Here is an 18177-nt window from a genome sequence, read left to right as displayed (position 1 = left end):
GGTATTTGCAGTGTAGGCTTTAAGAGGCGGACCATTGCATGTGATATAAGACTATCCTTAAGAGGATGGTTGTTTACTGGTATTTGCAGTGTAGGCTTTAAGAGGCGGACCATTGCATGTCATATAAGACTTTCCTTAAGAGGATGGTTGTTACTGGTGTTTGCAGTGTAGGCCTTAAGAGGCGGACCATTGCATGTGATATAAGACTTTCCTTAAGAGGATGGTTGTTACTGGTATTTGCAGTGTAGGCCTTAAGAGGTGGACCATTGCATGTGATATAAGACTATCCTTAAGAGGATGGTTGTTACTGGTATTTGCAGTGTAGGCTTTAAGAGGCGGACCATTGCATGTCATATAAGACTTTCCTTAAGAGGATCGTTGTTACTGGTGTTTGCAGTGTGGGCCTTAAGAGGCGGACCATTGCATGTGATATAAGACTTTCCTTAAGAGGATGGTTGTTACTGGTATTTGCAGTGTAGGCCTTAAGAGGTGGACCATTGCATGTGATATAAGACTATCCTTAAGAGGATGGTTGTTACTGGTATTTGCTGCAATGCAGGCCTTAAAAGGCGGACCGTTGCATGTGAGCTTAGATTATCCTTAATAGGCTAATTTTGTTACTGGTATATCTGCAGTGCAGGCCTTAAGAGGCGGACCATTGCATGTGATACAAGACTATCTTTAACAGGCTAGTTTGTTCCTGGTATCTGCAGTGCAGGCTTTAAGAGGCGGACCATTGCATGCGATATGATATTATCCTTAAGAGGACCATTATTTCTACTACCGATAAATGTTTTATCTATATCGTATCGTACTATTTGTTGTTGACCTTGAGAGGTTGGCTTGAGACCTTGTTTACAAAAGGATATTTTAATGACCTTAAGACTGATGATCTCAAGGTTACCTTGAAAGGGTTGCTTGCACTTATACCTTCTAGGGATCGCTGGCGAAGTACCGGATCCAGTAGAGTTGGAGGGAGTGCCTGTTCGAAATACCCAGTTGGAGCGAGTGCGTGCACCGGGCTCCGTGAAAACCTTATCGTGACGGGCTGACTTCTACGGTCGTTGCGCCTACAAGGGCAGTGGTGTCCTAGCCTAGGCAGCTCCGCACATGCATGAGACGTGTCCCATGTTAGCCTCTCACGAGATGTACGCATTTTTGTGCGTGCATGCGAGGGAGTCTTACATCCTACAACGGAGAAGCCAATTGTGAGTTTGTTCCAAGTCTTTGCTTTTAAAACGACACAAATAGTCATTGTTACGTTAAGCGGTCAGTATGAACGCACCGCTCAATGGAAGGTTTGGGTTAGCTGCATGGGTATACATGCTAGAAATTTATCAAAATCTAATAAATCCTTCAAAGTTATATGACGTTATTCACAAGAAAATAATTTATGTTAGATGGTGTTAAAAAAAAAGGGGGTGGTTTATCTACCTGCCGCTAGATGTCACGCTCATCGCAATATTTTATTATTTTGCATAATTAATTAATTGGTAGTTATATCCTCTTGGTGTCATATGCACGTGAATTAAGCCTTTTGTGTATTTCAAGCAAGTGCTGAGCAGACTTGCATATCCTAACACCTCTCATACCACGGATTATTTGGTACCTAGCCTGGTCATGCTTTCTTACATTTGGTTCAGTCGGCTTAAGCCCTTACTCCAATTCGACTGAAATAGAACTAAATATCTTGGTGTAAGTTGACAATAACGAAATAGACCGTTTCAACGGAACTCGAGTCGAATTACTCAAAAGGACCAAGGCTTGTATATCGGCTGAGCGTAAAAGGTGCTTGTTCAATTCGCAGAATATTGAACTGGTGGAGGCTACATCCACCTGGTGAAGACCCAGCTTGCTGCGACTGCGTTGGCTGTGGCAGACTTCAGTGGCTGCACTGATGACAGTGACCTGCGGGGCGCTGGTCGGGTCAGGCGATGGCCGAGCTAAAAGGCGGCATCGTCAAACAGCGGTCTTGACATCACTGCGAGAGCCGGGAGTGGGGCAACACTTTGACGTCTGTCATCTAGAGATCGGTTTTTGCGCGTGATGAGCGTCGCGTATTACCTAAGTCCAAAACTCTGATTATTATTGTGATTCCCTAATAAATATTGTTTAAAATGGTGCTCTGGTGTTTTTACCCTTACACTACATAATATTTACTTATAAGCAGTTGTCACGTAAAATATTTGTAGATTTTTTTGGAAGTATGTGTCACATCATCATCATCTTCCTCGCGTTGTCCCGGCATTTTGACACGGCTCAAGGGAGCCTGGGGTTCGCTTGGCAATTAATCCCATAAATTGGCGTGGGCACTAATTTTTATGAAAGCGACTGCCATCTGACCTTCCAACCCATAGGGGGTAAACTAGGCTCTTATTGGGATTAGTCCGGTTTTTTCACGATGTTTTCCTTCACCGAAAAGCGACTGGTAAATATCAAATGATATTTCGTACATAAGTTCCGAAAAACTCATTGGTACGAGCCGGAATTGCAATTCGCACGCTCTTACCGCTAGGCCTCCAGCGATTTTTTTGAAGTATGTATAGCACAAAAAAATATTTAGAAATGTAACATTTAAGGTAGGTAATTAAAATACGGTATAAACATTATTGGAGAAGACTTGGAGGAAGTGTCATAGGGATCTACATTCGATGCGTGGAAAACAAGTTCTTTTGTCTAATTATAATCCATCGGCAATCACGCGAGCGCATAAAACGAAAATCATTTTTTTTTCACTCCCTAAAACTCCCTTAACCTAATAACAGTAAAACAAAAAATAAAATATAGAGGGTTACCAACCAGCCAAAGAATTATAAGTAGATATATGCACTTATCCCAACGCACCTCACGTTCTACTCTGCACGGGGTTCATTGCCGCTCCTACCGCCGTAAGTAACTATCAACACCTACATTATCAAGGCTACGATCGAAGATAATCGCTTCAGCACTGAAATAATACCGGTGGAATACCGGTATAATATTTTTTATTTTAATTGTATTAATTTAATAGTGAAACAAAAGGCGAATATACCACATAAAAGTAAATCGGTAAAGATATTAGGGGTACATTAGCCAACACTGTTTCCATATATTTTCAAATTTTATTTTGTCCGCCTTAATTAAATTTTGCACCCTGCCGGAACTTTATTTATTTAAATTCTCATTTAATTGATTTTGAGCCTTATGAAAAGTCGTATAGAGTAGTAAATAAAATTTTACATCTGACTTAATGACATCTGGTTTTATTCGGTTTAACTTTAGAAAACGCGTATCTCGACAAAGCCATAATGTAGAAAATTGTCAACAACCAAATGAATTATTAGAATTTAAATACGTCACGTGTGACATGAACAGACAAGGAAAGCAAGATTAAATGTATTGTTTCTCTTTCTTCTTTCAATGGAACGCTTTTCCTAAAAGGAGGCCACTAAACTCAAAACGCTATCTTAAAAAAAACTTGATGGGTCAGTGACCTGTCCCAGTAAAGTGAGGTAGTGTGCGTGAAGTGCGCTTGTGTGTGAAATGGGGTAAATTGACAGAATCTGAAAATTTACCCACCTCTACCGTCACCTTAAAGAGAGTGTGTTCGGTATTAAAACCTTCTCCGTTTAGACATTAAAAAGAATGTGACTTTTCTATTTTAGATTTTGCATAAAACATGTATTCGTTATTAATAAATAAGAAACCAAGATAAATACGTGTTTAAATAAATATACACAACCACATAATACATAATCCATTTCATTTTTGGTCCTACATGAGCCGACAGTGCATACATAAGAATATTTCGTGCCGAAATACGTAACAACAGTTACACACATAATGACGGACACGGAAGAATATAAAACGTTAAAAAGTACAAGAAGTATAATAAAAGGTAAGGTGACCAGAATCGTAAACTACGTTACTGGATTGGATTCATCCGACAAAGACAGTTTGAACATAGAAGAGATAAAGTTGCGATGTGCCGACTTATCTACACAGATGGAGAAGTTCGATCAAGTTCAGCAGGCAATTGAGCTCTTGGAACAAGACGAGAAGAAAGCCGACGAGGAACGATCGATCATGGAGTCCAGATATTACCATACTAGAGCGCTCATTAACAAATTGTTGGAGAAATAAAATAAATTAATTAAAAATTAAAAAACACGACTGCAGTTTATAAGCGAACTGAAAAGCTAAAAATAATTTTTAGTTATGTTAGGTACTCAACTTAATGAATGTAAAATATAATATATAGGTAAGTGTTCTGTCAGGGTCGTAAACAGCAAACGGAAAAGTTTAGGCTCATTTAGGATCGTGACTGTACCTGCATATTTTATTTCGATTGCAGTCGGGGACCTTGATATATTGAATTTTTCCCATTCACAGGTCCCCGACTGCATCGAAATAAAATATAGAGGTACAGTCACAATCCTAAATGAGCCTAAACTTTTCCGTTTGCTGTTTACGACCCTGACAGAACACTTACCTATATATTATATTTTACATTCATTAAGTTGAGTACCTAACATAACTAAAAATTATTTTTAGCTTTTCAGTTCGCTTATAAACTGCAGTCGTGTTTTTTAATTTTTAATTAATTTATTTTATTTTATACATTTTAGTGACCATACAAACCAACCACATTTTTTATATGATTTAAGGCACTTAAGTTGCTTCAAGGAGCTTTCATCATGTTAATATTTGATATGTTAGCATAAAACGTGCTTAAAAACCTAAATAGGATGACCCAAAAACCAGACGTATTGAAAAGTGCTATGGCTTAATATCTCTGCAACTACATAATTATTTCCCATTAGTTGGCTTTTGGCCTTCGCAATTAAGATACTCAGGGAAGCTGCAGAAAGCATGCACCTTTCTTACGTTCCGGGCCTTCGGCCCTACGCGAAGCTCGGCCTTCGGCCTTTGCAATTAAGAATCTTGGGGAAGCTACAGAAAACGTGCACCTTTCTTACGCTCTGGGCCTTCTGCCCTACGCGAAGGTCGGCCTTCGGCCTTCGCAATTAAGAAACTTGAAAAAGCTGCAGAAAGCGTGCACCATTCTTAGGCTCCGGGCCTTCGGCCCTACGCGAAGTTCGGCCTTCGGCCTTCGCAATTAAGATACTTCGAGCTGCAGAAAGCGTGCACCTTTGTTACGCTCCGGGCCTTCGGCCCTAAGCGAAGCTCGGCCTTCGGCCTTCGCAATTAAGATTCTTGGGGAAGCTACAGAAAGCGTGCACCTTTCTTACGCTCTGGGCCTTCGGCCCTACGCGAAGGTCGGCCTTCGGCCTTCGCAATTAAGAAACTTGGAAAAGCTGCAGAAAGCGTGCACCTTTCTTACGCTCCGGGCCTTCGGCCCTACGCGAAGCTCGGCCTTCGGCCTTCGCAATTAAGATACTTCGAGCTGCAGAAAGCGTGCACCTTTCTTACGCTCCGGGCCTTCGGCCCTATCCGAAGCTCGGCATTCGGCCTTCGCAATTAAGATTCTTGGGAAGCTGCAAAAAACGTGCACCTTTCTTACGCTCCGGGCCTTCGGCCCTACGCGAACCTTCGGCCTTCGCAATAAAAATACTTGGGGAAGCTGCAGAAAGCATGCACCTCTCTTACGCTCCGAGCCTTCGGCCCTACGCGAAGCTCGGCCTTCGGTATTTACAATTAAGAAACTTGGGGAAACTGCAAAAAGCGTGCACCTTTCTTACGCTTCGGGCCTTCGGCCCTACGCGGAGAACGGCCTTCGGCCTTCGCAATTAAGATACTTGGGGAATTTACAGGAAGCACGCACCTTCCTTACGCTTCGGAGCGTCGACCCTATGCGGAGTTCGGCCTTCGGCTTTCGTTACTAAAATACTCGTGGAAGTTGCAGGAAGAGCCCATCTGTCTTAAGCTCCCAGTCTTTGCTTCTCGTAAAATATTGTTTCACAACAGTAGCACGTGTGCTCCGGGATTTGCAAAATTTTTCGTGCAAAATTAAAATCATCATCAAAGACCTGCCTTCTACAGTCATGAATCATGATAATAGTGTCTTCTATTCAAAGTCTCAAGTTAAATCTTATAATAAACAGCACAATATGTTTATTCAGAGTACCTGAGCATTTCTCAAATAATTTGTACATTTCGATCACATCTTAGATTTCTATAAATATTGGTATGCTGGTAAAGTACATGAAGCTGAACAGTTTCCACCATATTTCCCAAAATGTCCAAGAAAGTTTGTATGAAACATTCCTTTTTTGTTACCAAATGTGTAAGGAAATCTAGTCAATCGTTCAAACCGTTCCTTTCGTATTTGACACTTTCGCAATTGAAAATAACGTAAGCGCCACGTATGACGTTGTCGTATATAGCTGCAAAGAGAAATGTCATTAGCGCGATGTAGAACATTTCGTATTTTCTCTCCAACGATACAATTAAACATATAACTTATATATATTCGTATGATCGCCTTAAAAAATCCTTTCTTTTAATATCCCATTCAATAGATTTAGACAATTCATTTATCTTTGCGTTATACTTATATTTTGTAAAATCTTGTCCTACCAAATGAATAGTTTAAACCATATTTTGTGTACAGTTTTAGAATCGTCTTTCAAAATCCTTTATTTTAATACCCAACTCGATAGGTTTATTGGTTTTATTTTTGTTTCGGTTGCACAATTTGCAGTGCATAATCCGCCATATTGGTTTTGTGATGACGTCACATAGCCTATGTTACTCGGGATGATGTAAGGATTCCAATGATATCTCAAACACCTAAATCGGTTCAGGCACTTAGCTGTTACGGTGTAACAAAGAAACTTACATACCCACATACAAACATGAACCCTGAAAACAATACACTCTTTTTTTGGGGCAGTCGTGTAAAAAGAAGAGGACGTCAAGGCAAAAAGTCAACCTGTGTACAAACTCCCAAAATTAGAGCTTCCGACATACAGCGGTGACATACGCGAGTGGCCTGCGTTTAAAAACCTGTTCCAGTGTGCCATGGACGGAGGAAACGTGCCGGAGCTGCAACGCATGCAGTATCTGAAGAGCTGCTTGAAGGGCGAAGCTGCGGGTTTGGTTAACTCCCTTCTTATTCTCGACGGAAATTTCAGTAAAGCTATGAGTATACTAGAAAACAGGTATGAAAACCAAACTATTATTGTAAACTTTCACTTAAAAAGCTTTATGAGTTTTCCTATACTTAACAGATCTAACATAAAAGAGTTCTTAAATGTATTACAACAGAGTCTAGATTCTCTAAGTGCTTTAAACCTGCCAGTGCAGCAATGGGATGTACTTTTAGTTTATATAATTACTCAGAAGTTAGACAATTCTCTGAGGGCGGCATGGGAGTTGACAAGGAAAGAGACATCTATTCCTACAATAAAAGAGCTTTTAGATTTCCTTAAGCTGCGTGCAACAGCATTCGAGCTTATGAATGATAATAAATCTGACAAGTTACCTCAATCCAAATCAACCCCCAAGCTCGTACACGTATCTACATCTGATGATTGTAATGACATATGTACTCTTTGCCAAGGGCAACATAATATAGAGACAAACCAAAGAAAGTCTGCAGCGCAATAATTTGACATCGAATTAAAAAACTACATATGGCAATGTTTTTTAAGCAGTCAGTAAACGTCATGCACTATGGTATCTGTTTGTCAAAATCGTTTAAATATTCATTGTGTTTTGTGATGAACGGAATAAACATGGTGAAACCTTACAAAACCGGCGTGCGGGAGTTACTTTTCCGCATGACGAATAATTTTACACTTGTAAAAAGTCAACACGAGGCGATTCAAGCTGAAAAACGACAATGTTTACAAAATTTGGAGTTGATGACGGGTAAGTGGAATGAAACATCTTAATACTTCACCATATGTACCTACTTAGATAATATAATATTGGTTTAGACTAAGGTTTCACAGCAAATTGAACACACCTATAATAGGTATAGGCATACTTATGAACTTCCTCTAACATTTCGAGAAACTCATTGGTACTAGCCGGGTTTTGAGCTCGAACCCACAACCTCCATGCTTATGCTCACGGCATGGGTACCTACTAGTTAAAGCTAAAATTAATTTTTAATATATGTTTATTGTTTTAATGGTTTATTTCGTTTTTCCGAAAACTTCAGTTCGCAAATTGCGGGCAATTTCTCTGTCAATCTAATTACGCCTTAATGGGAGTAAAAGAGAAAGATGCTCGCATATTGAGAACTTCGGTGTTCGCGGTAGGCCCTCTGTGCCTATTTACCGCCGTCGCGGATATTACAAAAGCTTATTAATTTTGATGAAGCCAAATGTCACATTCTCCCAATATTATTTATCAATATTAGTATATGTCTACATATTAATAGTGACATCTATTGTTGGAATGAAATTTATTTTACCATAAAAATTAAGCTGTGCACACAGCTTAATTTTTTCATAGACGGTAAATATGGTAGAAATTTCACAAGTATCAAGACTATTTAATCCATTTTCTGTGGTGTTGTCGCATACTGATTTTTAAAAACTACTTTTAATCTAGCGCTGCAGACTTTCTTTGGTTTGTCTCTAGATAAATGTGTACAATTTTTGGAAATGTCAGTTGACAAACGCATAAACTACATAAAATCCAAGTTTTTGTGCTACAATTGCTTACAGCCTTACACTGCCAAACATAAATGCTCCAAAAGGTCGTGCTCTACATGTCACGGTAAGCATCATAGTTTGATTCACCTAGCTAACCCTCCTCCTAAACGCGCTAACATTGCTATCGCTACAGAATCTACAGCTCAACAGCAGCAACAGTCAGCTACGACTTCAATGCAACAGCATTCCCTGCAACAGCAGACACAGCAACAGTTGCCACAGCAACAGCTAACACAGCAACAGCTTGCACAGCAACAGCTACCACAGCAACAGCTGACACACAATATACATACCTTAACGCAACCGACAACTGTAAATGACGTTACACATACACAATGTCAAAAAAATATAATGGCGCCTACTGCAATGCATGTGGTAAACACTAGTAAACAGATTCTTTTGTCTACAGCGATAATAAATATACAAGATGAGACAGGAACGTGGCATCCTGCGCGTGTCTTGTTGGACAATGGAAGTGAAATCCATATGGTTGCTCACAGGCTTCTCAAGAGGATGAACAGTAAGCTTTATCACGATAACCACCATATATTCGGCGTTGGCGTGACAGGTAAGCAAACGCAATTATGTATGAAAGCGAACATAGCTTCTAGACATTCTGACTTTACAACGAGTCTTGAATTTATCGTCATGGAAAAAATAACCCTTCCACTACCGCATGTACACATAAACACAAGTACATGGAACATACCTGCAAAAATTAACAAATTGCTTGCAGACCCTACATTTTACGAACCTGACGAGATAGACCTTCTTATAGGAGCTGAATATTTCTATTCGTTGTTGCTGAATAATAAGATTAGCCTTGGACCCAACAAACCTTTACTGATCGAAACCGTCTTTGGATGGGTCGTTGGAGGTCCTCTCAAAGAATGTATATCGGGCACACATAAGACACATAGCGCTCATATCGCCTTACATATTGTTGACTCGCCTACGACTGATGATTTATTAGTTAGGTTTTGGCAGCAGGAAGAGGTAAGTCCTAAGGTCGTGTTTACACCAGAGCAAAAATATTGCGAACAGTTATTTCTTGACACAACAGTGCAAGCTGAGACTGGACATTTCGTAGTCGAAATGCCTATACAAAACGAAAAGGTTCAAGATTTAGGTAATTCGTTTCAAAAAGCCTATCGATGTTTATTGAGTCTTGAGTCTAAGTTTCAAAAAGACCCCACGCTCTACACATTATACAAAGCGTTCATTTATGAATATATTGAGCTAGATCATGCTGAGTATATTGATGATTTTCAACACACACAACTGCCACAGTGCTTTTTGCCACATTTAGGTATTTTAAGGCCAGAAAGTCGCTCTACAAAATTAAGGACGGTTTTCAACGCGAGTAGCAAGACGTCATCGGGCTTGTCTCTCAATGACATAATGTTAGACGGACCGAACATATACAACGATGTACTTGACATAATACTCCGATTTCGAATGTACAAATATGTGTTCATTTGCGACATAGTCAAAATGTTTAGGACTATCTTGGTCAAAGAGCAAAGGCCGCTACAAAGAATTTTATGGCGAGATTCGAAGTCAGACCCTTTAAAATGCATTCAGTTAAAGACTGTAACATACGGTACAAAATGCGCGCCTTATCTAGCATGCCGGACTCTGCGCATGTTGGCTGGACAACATAAAGAAGAATATCCAGAAGCCGCCGACATAATCGAGTCTGAATGTTACATGGACGACTTCCTATCTGGAGCGGACACTCTTGACCAGGCGCAACGAGTTTGTAGTCAACTCATAGAAGTTTTACAGAAGGGAAACTTCGTTCTACACAAATGGACTACAAACGACCCGCAAATACTTACAAATGCTATTCCTACAAATGATGACACTGACACATATGATTTTACCCCTAGCGCAGCTGTCAAGACGTTGGGAGTGAAGTGGTTACCACAAAGCGACGCGCTTACTACAGCTATTCCAGAGCTACAACAGTTCGAGCTTACTAAACGGAATATACTGTCTGCAATAGCAAAAATATATGATCCTATTGGCATACTAGCGCCAACGGTCATTATAGCGAAGATCCTCATGCAAGACATTTGGAAAGCCAAGATAGATTGGGACATGGTCATTCCAGAAGACCTACAAAGAACTTGGCTAGAGTTTCAAGCTAATTTACCCGAGCTCAAAAACATTAAAGTCCCTAGATATTATTTCTCAGATATACCAACATGGATAACCTTGATAGGGTTCAGTGATGCTTCTGTGAAAGCCTTCGGTGCTGTTGTTTATTTCAGAGCTACATATCCTAACAAAGAACCCACCTGTAGTCTTATTATGGCGAAGACAAGAGTCACTCCAATTCGTGTTCAATCATTGCCAAGACTTGAACTATCTGGATGCTTATTGTTAGCACACCTAGTTGACAAGCTGAGAAGAGCATTCAAAGACAAATTCAAAATACATGACATTGTACTATTTACAGATTCACAGATTGTGTTACACTGGATTAAGTCACCATACAAAAAACTTCACACATTTGTGTCTCATAGACTTATGGAGATTATAGAATTGACTAAGTCTGAGATGTGGAATTACGTCAATACAAAAGAGAACGCTGCTGATTTACTCACACGAGGAGTTTACCCACAGAACTTACAGAGCAACTCACTCTGGTGGAACGGACCAGATTGGCTACTTCAAGATCCTAGTACATGGCCAATGACATCATCCCCTGTGATTACTGACGATGAGCAGAAGATTGAAGTGATCGAGCCACGCACCGCTCACACTGTGTGTACTCAACAAATTATACAGGATGATTTTTATACATACTTTCAGAAACATTCGAATTTTAACAAACTGACTAGAGCATTAGCTTACATGTTTAGGTTTATAAATAACTTACGTAATTTGACTAAAGTTGTGTCTTTTCTGACAACACAAGAACTGAAAAGTGCACATAACTTCATAATTAAAACGATTCAACGTGTACATTTCTCTAAGGAGTACCAAGAGTTACACACATTGAAATCACATATTATACAGTCCACAAATAATACAAACATTAACTCGAATAGTACTACTAGTGAGAATAAACACACTGACGTTCGAAGCTTACACACTTACAAGTCAAGCCCCCTACGTAAGCTCAACCCTTTTCTTGACGACGATAATATTATTCGTACGGGTGGTCGTATTCAAAATTCTAACATACCTTACAGTCAAGCACACCCGATAGTGTTACCCGGTAAAGAACACGTGACAACTCTGTTAATTGAACAGTTTCACCTTCGTTTGTTGCACATAGGCATACAAGGCACGCTTTTCGGACTAAGGTTAAAATATTGGCCAATTAACGGTCGTATGGAAGTCAGAAAAGTCATACATAGATGCGTTCGCTGTGTCAGATACAATGCTGAAGCCTGTGAGCAGCAGATGGCTAGCTTACCCGCTCCAAGAGTCACTTTAACACGAGCTTTCTTACATGTTGGTGTTGATTTTAGCGGAGCAGTATATATTCGAAATTCTATGCTTCGAAATTGTAAGTACACTAAAGGATATATATGCTTGTTTATATGTCTGTCAACTAAGGCAATACACCTAGAGCTAGTTACTGAATTGTCTACACAAGCCTTTATTTGCGCCTTAAAACGATTTATTAGTCGAAGAGGTTACTGTACGCATTTGTACTCGGATAATGCTACAAATTTTAAAGGAGCAAATAACGAGCTTCATGAATTGTATCAGTTATTTAAAAATGATACTTCATATAGTCAAGTTATAGACTATTGTAATGTCAGTTCCATAGAGTGGAAATTCACAATTCCTCTCGCCAGCCACATGGGTGGAATTTACGAGGCTGGAATTAAGTCTGTTAAAAGTTTATTAAAAAGATATTTAGGTAATGTCAGATTGACTTATGAATTTCTTTACACAGTTCTTGTTCAGATTGAGGGTATTCTGAACTCAAGGCCTTTGTGCTCAGTTTTTGACATTCCTGATAATGACAATATTGTTTGCCTAACACCGGCTCACTTCTTGATTGGTTCTCCAATTTCAGATATTCCTGAGCCTAGTATTGTTGATAAAGCAGAAAATAGATTAAATATGTTTCAAAAAATTACTCAAATAAAACAAAAGTTTTGGGTACAGTTTTATAATAATTATTTAAGTGAGCTGCAACCAAGAAGCAAGTGGCTGCAGAGAAGGACCAATTTAGATATTGGACAAATTGTTTTATTGAAAGACGAAGCTACTCCACCTGCTTGTTGGCCGCTGGGTAAAATAATATCTATTAATAAAAACACATCTGATAATTTAGTACGGTCAGTCCAAGTTACAACCCAGAAAGGTGTTTTCATTAGGCCAATAAACAAAATTATTTTGTTACCTATTAATTAGCTAGAATAGCTAGATATTTTAGTTCATTTTGTGTTAAAAGGGCCGAGAATGTTCGGTATTAAAACCTTCTCCGTTTAGACATTAAAAAGAATGTGACTTTTCTATTTTAGATTTTGCATAAAACATGTATTCGTTATTAATAAATAAGAAACCAAGATAAATACGTGTTTAAATAAATATACACAACCACATAATACATAATCCATTTCAGAGTGGACGTAAGTTTTTTTTTTAAATCTTTAAAATGTGCCTCTGACCATTAAACCACAAAGCTTCTCTTTTATATCAAAGTCATAATTTTTGTAACTAGTACTCTATCTCTGTATCTAACTGGTTCTGTACAGTCAGCATCAAAAGTAACGGATCAGAGTACGCGTCAAAAGTATCTACTATTCGTTAATAACGTAACAGAAAGAGATATATGTAATATCAATTTAACGCGAAGGGTAGATATATCCATATTTGGAAAAGTATTCCAGGGTGGCCTTTAGGCGTTGCTGCTATTGATGCTGTACCCCTCACAAAAAAATCTCCTGACCCTCACCGCAATACTTCCAGACGATCACATAGACGTGGACTGTCGAGCACTCGCAACTCGCTACGCCAATGACGTCATAGCGTCCTGTGCGTTTGGACTGCGAGTCGACTCCCACTCCGAGCCCAATAACGAGTTCTACAAGATGGGCTACGTGGCTTCTAACTTCACCTTCTGGCAGATGCTCAAGTTCTTTGGCCACTCGGCGTTCCCAAGGCTAATGAAGGTTCGAAGAGGATACGTTTAAGATATAAGATAATAAAATAAGAAGGATAGAATAATTTTTATAACCAAACTTCCGAGAGACAGACATTAAAACACTTGTTTTTTTAAATCGAATATTGCTTGACATTTTTCGCTCCACGAGGAGCTTCAATGGAAGCACGCTGAAACTCTTTGCGACCGAATGCTCAGCGCGGGCTTCGGTGGCCGCGGTGGCAGGGGAGGTACAAACTAAAACTACCAATAAGTTTGGGAACAAGTCAACTTAAAATACGTTTTAATATATTTAATAAGGATTAGAGTAAAAGTTTGACAACCGAGCAAACGCATTGCCTGACTGTAAGCAATTACCATTGTCCATGGACACCTGTATTACATCATTTTGATAGATTTTAAATAATAAAGTACTTTGATTTTTTTGTAGAAATTCGGTCTTGCCATTTTCTCGGGCAGCACTCGTGCGTTCTTCAACCATCTGGTGATGGACACTATGAGGGACCGTGAAGAACACAGCATCGTTCGACCAGACATGATCCATCTCCTTATGGAAGCCAAGAAGGGTAAGCCCTAGTAGGTATTCACTTGACGAGTATTGCCCCTTCACGAATGACAGCCATTTGAAACTCAGTCAATTGGTTACCATATTAGATATAACTAGGTCAGGTCTCCAAACTCGTTTGCTCCTGGAAGTCCAGTCGCATTTTTCTCCATTTCATTTTTGAACCAAGCGTTTTTTTTATTTGTATAATATTAAAATATAGTACACGCGTAAGTCGCCGCTTTTTTCATTAAAGCTATTTTTTCCAAAAACATTTCCTTCCTAAGGGCTCATTATGACGGCGCGCGAACTCCTATACGATTTTAGTTACGTTGCGGACCATTGCGTTTATTTACATCAATTCAGCCGACCGATCAAATGACGCAATGTAATGAAACTCGCATGCGAGTTCTCGCACCGTCTAAATGAGCCCTAAGGCTCCTTTTTCTGGGCGGTTTGGAATTAGGTTTCCATTGTTTTGTCTAACACTTTAATTTGTTTTCGTCTACAGGTCGACTCACTCACGACGAGAGCTCGGGTCAAGATGCTGATGCCGGATTTGCGACTGTTGAAGAGTCTGATGTTGGGAAGAAATCTGTGAATCGAGGTATTGATAGGAATTTGCCAAAAGATAGGAATAGCAATCTTGAGGGGTCGTTCTCTGAGAATATGTCTGTGGTTGCGTCTAATTGCCACGACTCTTTTCAAACAGTTTGTATGGGTCGCGCGAATTAGACCACAAACAATTTTTTAGAATGAGCTCATTGAGGTCTTTTTCTAGTAATTTCCTCGATTTGAAGCCTGATTAAACAACGTCCTTCACGTCCTTCAAAAACCAATTTTTGGGGAAGAACCTGAACTCACTATACCTTAAGATAAATATCGAATTTATATCTTAATCAACAGCCTGGACAGACACAGATCTGACCGCTCAAGCAGTCATCTTCTTCCTCGCCGGCTTCGAGACCGTCTCCACAGCCATGACCTTCCTCATGTATGAGCTGGCCCTCAACCCTGAGGTCCAGGAGAAACTGGCGAAGGAGATCAGAGAGCAGGAGAAGAGCGGCAGGTTCGATTACGGGTCTGTGCAGAGGATGACTTACCTGGATATGGTGGTTTCAGGTAAGAGAAACTAGGGTTTTCAAACACATGTTTGTTGGTAATGATTATATATCTACAAACGCAATAATAAGGGTCAGTTGCATCAAACCCGTAAATATGTATCTCACGACAGCCAAATTCGGGAGGACGGCTAAGTGTAATCCGGATCTGTAATGTATGAAATTATCCGGATCTGAATCCGGATCCACAGATATTCCCATACATTTCGGATCCGTCGTGCAAACTAGCTATGTGTCTAGGTAGACCGAGATAGTTGCTCTGGGTTATGATTATAACATAATAAATTAGTAGTATAATATGTCATACATTCCGGGTTCCGGGGGGTGTAATAAAACCCGGAATGGAGTTTCCGTAAGGCGCGAGTAGAGTCCAACCTGAAATAAGCGGCAGATTCCTGCAGCTGACCTGTCTCCACACGTATTGGCTCGCCTTCCCTGTGGGATAGGACAGTGAAGCCGAGAGGGTAATGCAGGTGCTGGGCATCCCTGCGTTTCCTTAATTTCGTCCCAGGCGGTGTAATAGGATATTTCTCCGGTTTTACACCATAAATCGTCTGCATTAGACGCTAAGGCCAATGATGACATGATGATGAAATGACACTGCATCAATTTTTGAACATAACTTTGTTTTTCAAAGTATTTACTGTATTGTAGAATCATTGCGGCGCTGGCCGGCAGCAATAGCGACTGACAGACTTTGCATCAAGGATTACAATTTGGGAAAATCAAACGACGAAGCTACAACCGATTACATAGTAAGTTGCCTAGAACCTAATTACTTGTCAATCATAATCGTTATTAGCATCTTTAATACAAACAACACCTCTAACTTTCAGATGAAGGCCGGCGAAAGCCTCAACATCCCCATAACGGCGTTCCACCACGACCCTCAATACTTCCCGGATCCCTTAAAGTTTGATCCAGAGCGATTCTCCGAAGAAAACAAGCACAAAATTAAACCTTCGACGTACATGCCTTTTGGGATGGGACCAAGAAACTGTATTGGTAAGACTTATCGGCCGAATTTTTTTTTTGCTGTGGAATTTTTTTCGCTACTTTTGAATAAAATTTGGCTAATTCAAAGAGCTCCTCATTCTAGCCGGAATAAATAGGTATAAAATCAAAACTTGTCTCAAAGTATGTAAGTATGTAATTTTCCGTTAAGTTACGAAAATAAGAGGAAGATTTTTTAGGACATAAAGAATAGGAGACTTATATCCACCAAATTTTATCATAATCTGACGAGAAAAAAAATCTACATCATAATAAAAATGCTTCGTGCTTGAGTTCGCAAGTTTTCTCAATAGCCTTCGCCTCTGCAATGATAATCCAACGCAACGTTTTCGCTTTCCTTGGGGGATTCCAGTCTAGGGCTTGCCTCGATATGTTATCAGGGTCCCTTCGGTGTGTATGCTCAATCCTCCTCCTTTGCGGGGTCTCATTGCAGAATCTGCACTGATTGGCATTGGATATTTTCTTGGGCCATTAGTATACCGAGAATCCGACGGAGGAATTACGAGTACTTTATCAATGTCATGATTAGTTGCTGTACAGTCACGCTCCGTGATTGTTACGCCATTTAGGGTTCTAGCTAAATTGGACATTCCATAGCGTAAGTATGGAACAACCTATTTAGCTAAGACCTTAAATGGCGTAACATTCCCGTGTGACGACTAGCGACTGTACATTAGAGTAGTAAGCAACTTAGTGCTATATAATATAAGGAATACTTTTGTTCCAGGCTCCCGTTTCGCCTTGTGCGAGATGAAAGTGATGATCTACCAGCTCTTGCTGCACGTGGAACTTTCCCCTTGCGAGAGAACACCCATCCCTGCCCAGCTCACTACAGACACCTTCAACCTAAGGCTAAAGGGGGGACATTACCTGCGGATGAAACTTAGGACATAAACTTTTATGGCGTTATTCATAAACGGCTGCTAACTTAATCAGTTGATGATCGTCGTTTGTCCCTATCTGTCGTTATGCCATATAGAGGGAGAAACGACGATCATCAGCTGATTAACTTAGCTGACGTTTATGAATAACGCCGTTAGCCTTTAGAGAATTGTTAAGGATAAGCCTTTTGGAAGACTGTATGTAGAAATTATATTCATAATCATAATCATAATCATAATATTTATTGATAATATAAATTACATGTCACATGTATTAGTGTAAAGGTGACAGTCCATTTCCAACCGCAGCTGCACTACTGTTCATGTTACTATGGAAATTGACAGTAACAGCGACGCGTTCAGTACCAGTAGTGCAGCTGCGGCCAGAAATGGAACGTTACCCTAAAGGTACCGTTTAGATGCAAACTACACCATCATTAAGTATTGCTGCAGTAGGTGAGGGTGGGGAGGGTCGATCCCTAGGGGACACTTGGTAAACTTCATTTTTAATCAAACCAAACGAGATACATTTTTTTGCACTGGTAACACTCATTCATTCGTTCCTAACTTCACGTTCTGTCATGGCACTGTATCGGAAAAGTCAGTGGTTCAAAAATGGCGGACGGTGAATGATTTTCTGCGTACTTTATTCAATTTTCGGTAAGCTTTAACTGGATTTATTTTATAATATGAGATGGAAATGATGTTAGTGAGTGTGCTTATTTTATTTGTTGTTTATTGAAGTGATGATTAACTTGGATTACATTGATATACGCGAACACAAGTTTCGAGTACGGCACGTTTTATAATCTTACTATGTATGGGGAGACTTTGTCTTTTTCTTCAGGGGAGATATGATTCCGGGATCATGTCA

At 39.8% G+C, this 18177-nt stretch overlaps 2 protein-coding genes across 2 annotated transcripts in view; one reads left to right on the top strand and one right to left on the bottom strand.

Moving 5' to 3' along the window:
- LOC134651247 (cytochrome P450 6B2-like) overlaps nt 1-18177 on the bottom strand; it is a 143733-nt gene that overhangs the window by 72732 nt on the left and 52824 nt on the right. The window lies entirely within an intron of this gene.
- Nucleotides 1-18177, top strand: part of LOC134650864 (uncharacterized) — a 49846-nt gene that overhangs the window by 8326 nt on the left and 23343 nt on the right. The window contains exons 4-12 of the mRNA XM_063505799.1: nt 9019-9177; nt 10237-10914; nt 13551-13753; nt 14174-14309; nt 14799-14894; nt 15194-15409; nt 16063-16163; nt 16245-16413; nt 17150-17313. Coding sequence (XP_063361869.1) covers nt 9019-9177; nt 10237-10914; nt 13551-13753; nt 14174-14309; nt 14799-14894; nt 15194-15409; nt 16063-16163; nt 16245-16413; nt 17150-17313 — 1922 coding nt within the window. The remainder of the gene's footprint in view (nt 1-9018; nt 9178-10236; nt 10915-13550; nt 13754-14173; nt 14310-14798; nt 14895-15193; nt 15410-16062; nt 16164-16244; nt 16414-17149; nt 17314-18177) is intronic.

This window comes from Cydia amplana, chromosome 9, assembly GCF_948474715.1.
Source record: "Cydia amplana chromosome 9, ilCydAmpl1.1, whole genome shotgun sequence".
Taxonomy (NCBI): Eukaryota; Metazoa; Arthropoda; class Insecta; order Lepidoptera; family Tortricidae; genus Cydia; species Cydia amplana.
Note: the sequence above shows the minus strand (reverse complement) of the source record. Positions and strands in the feature narration are given on the sequence as shown.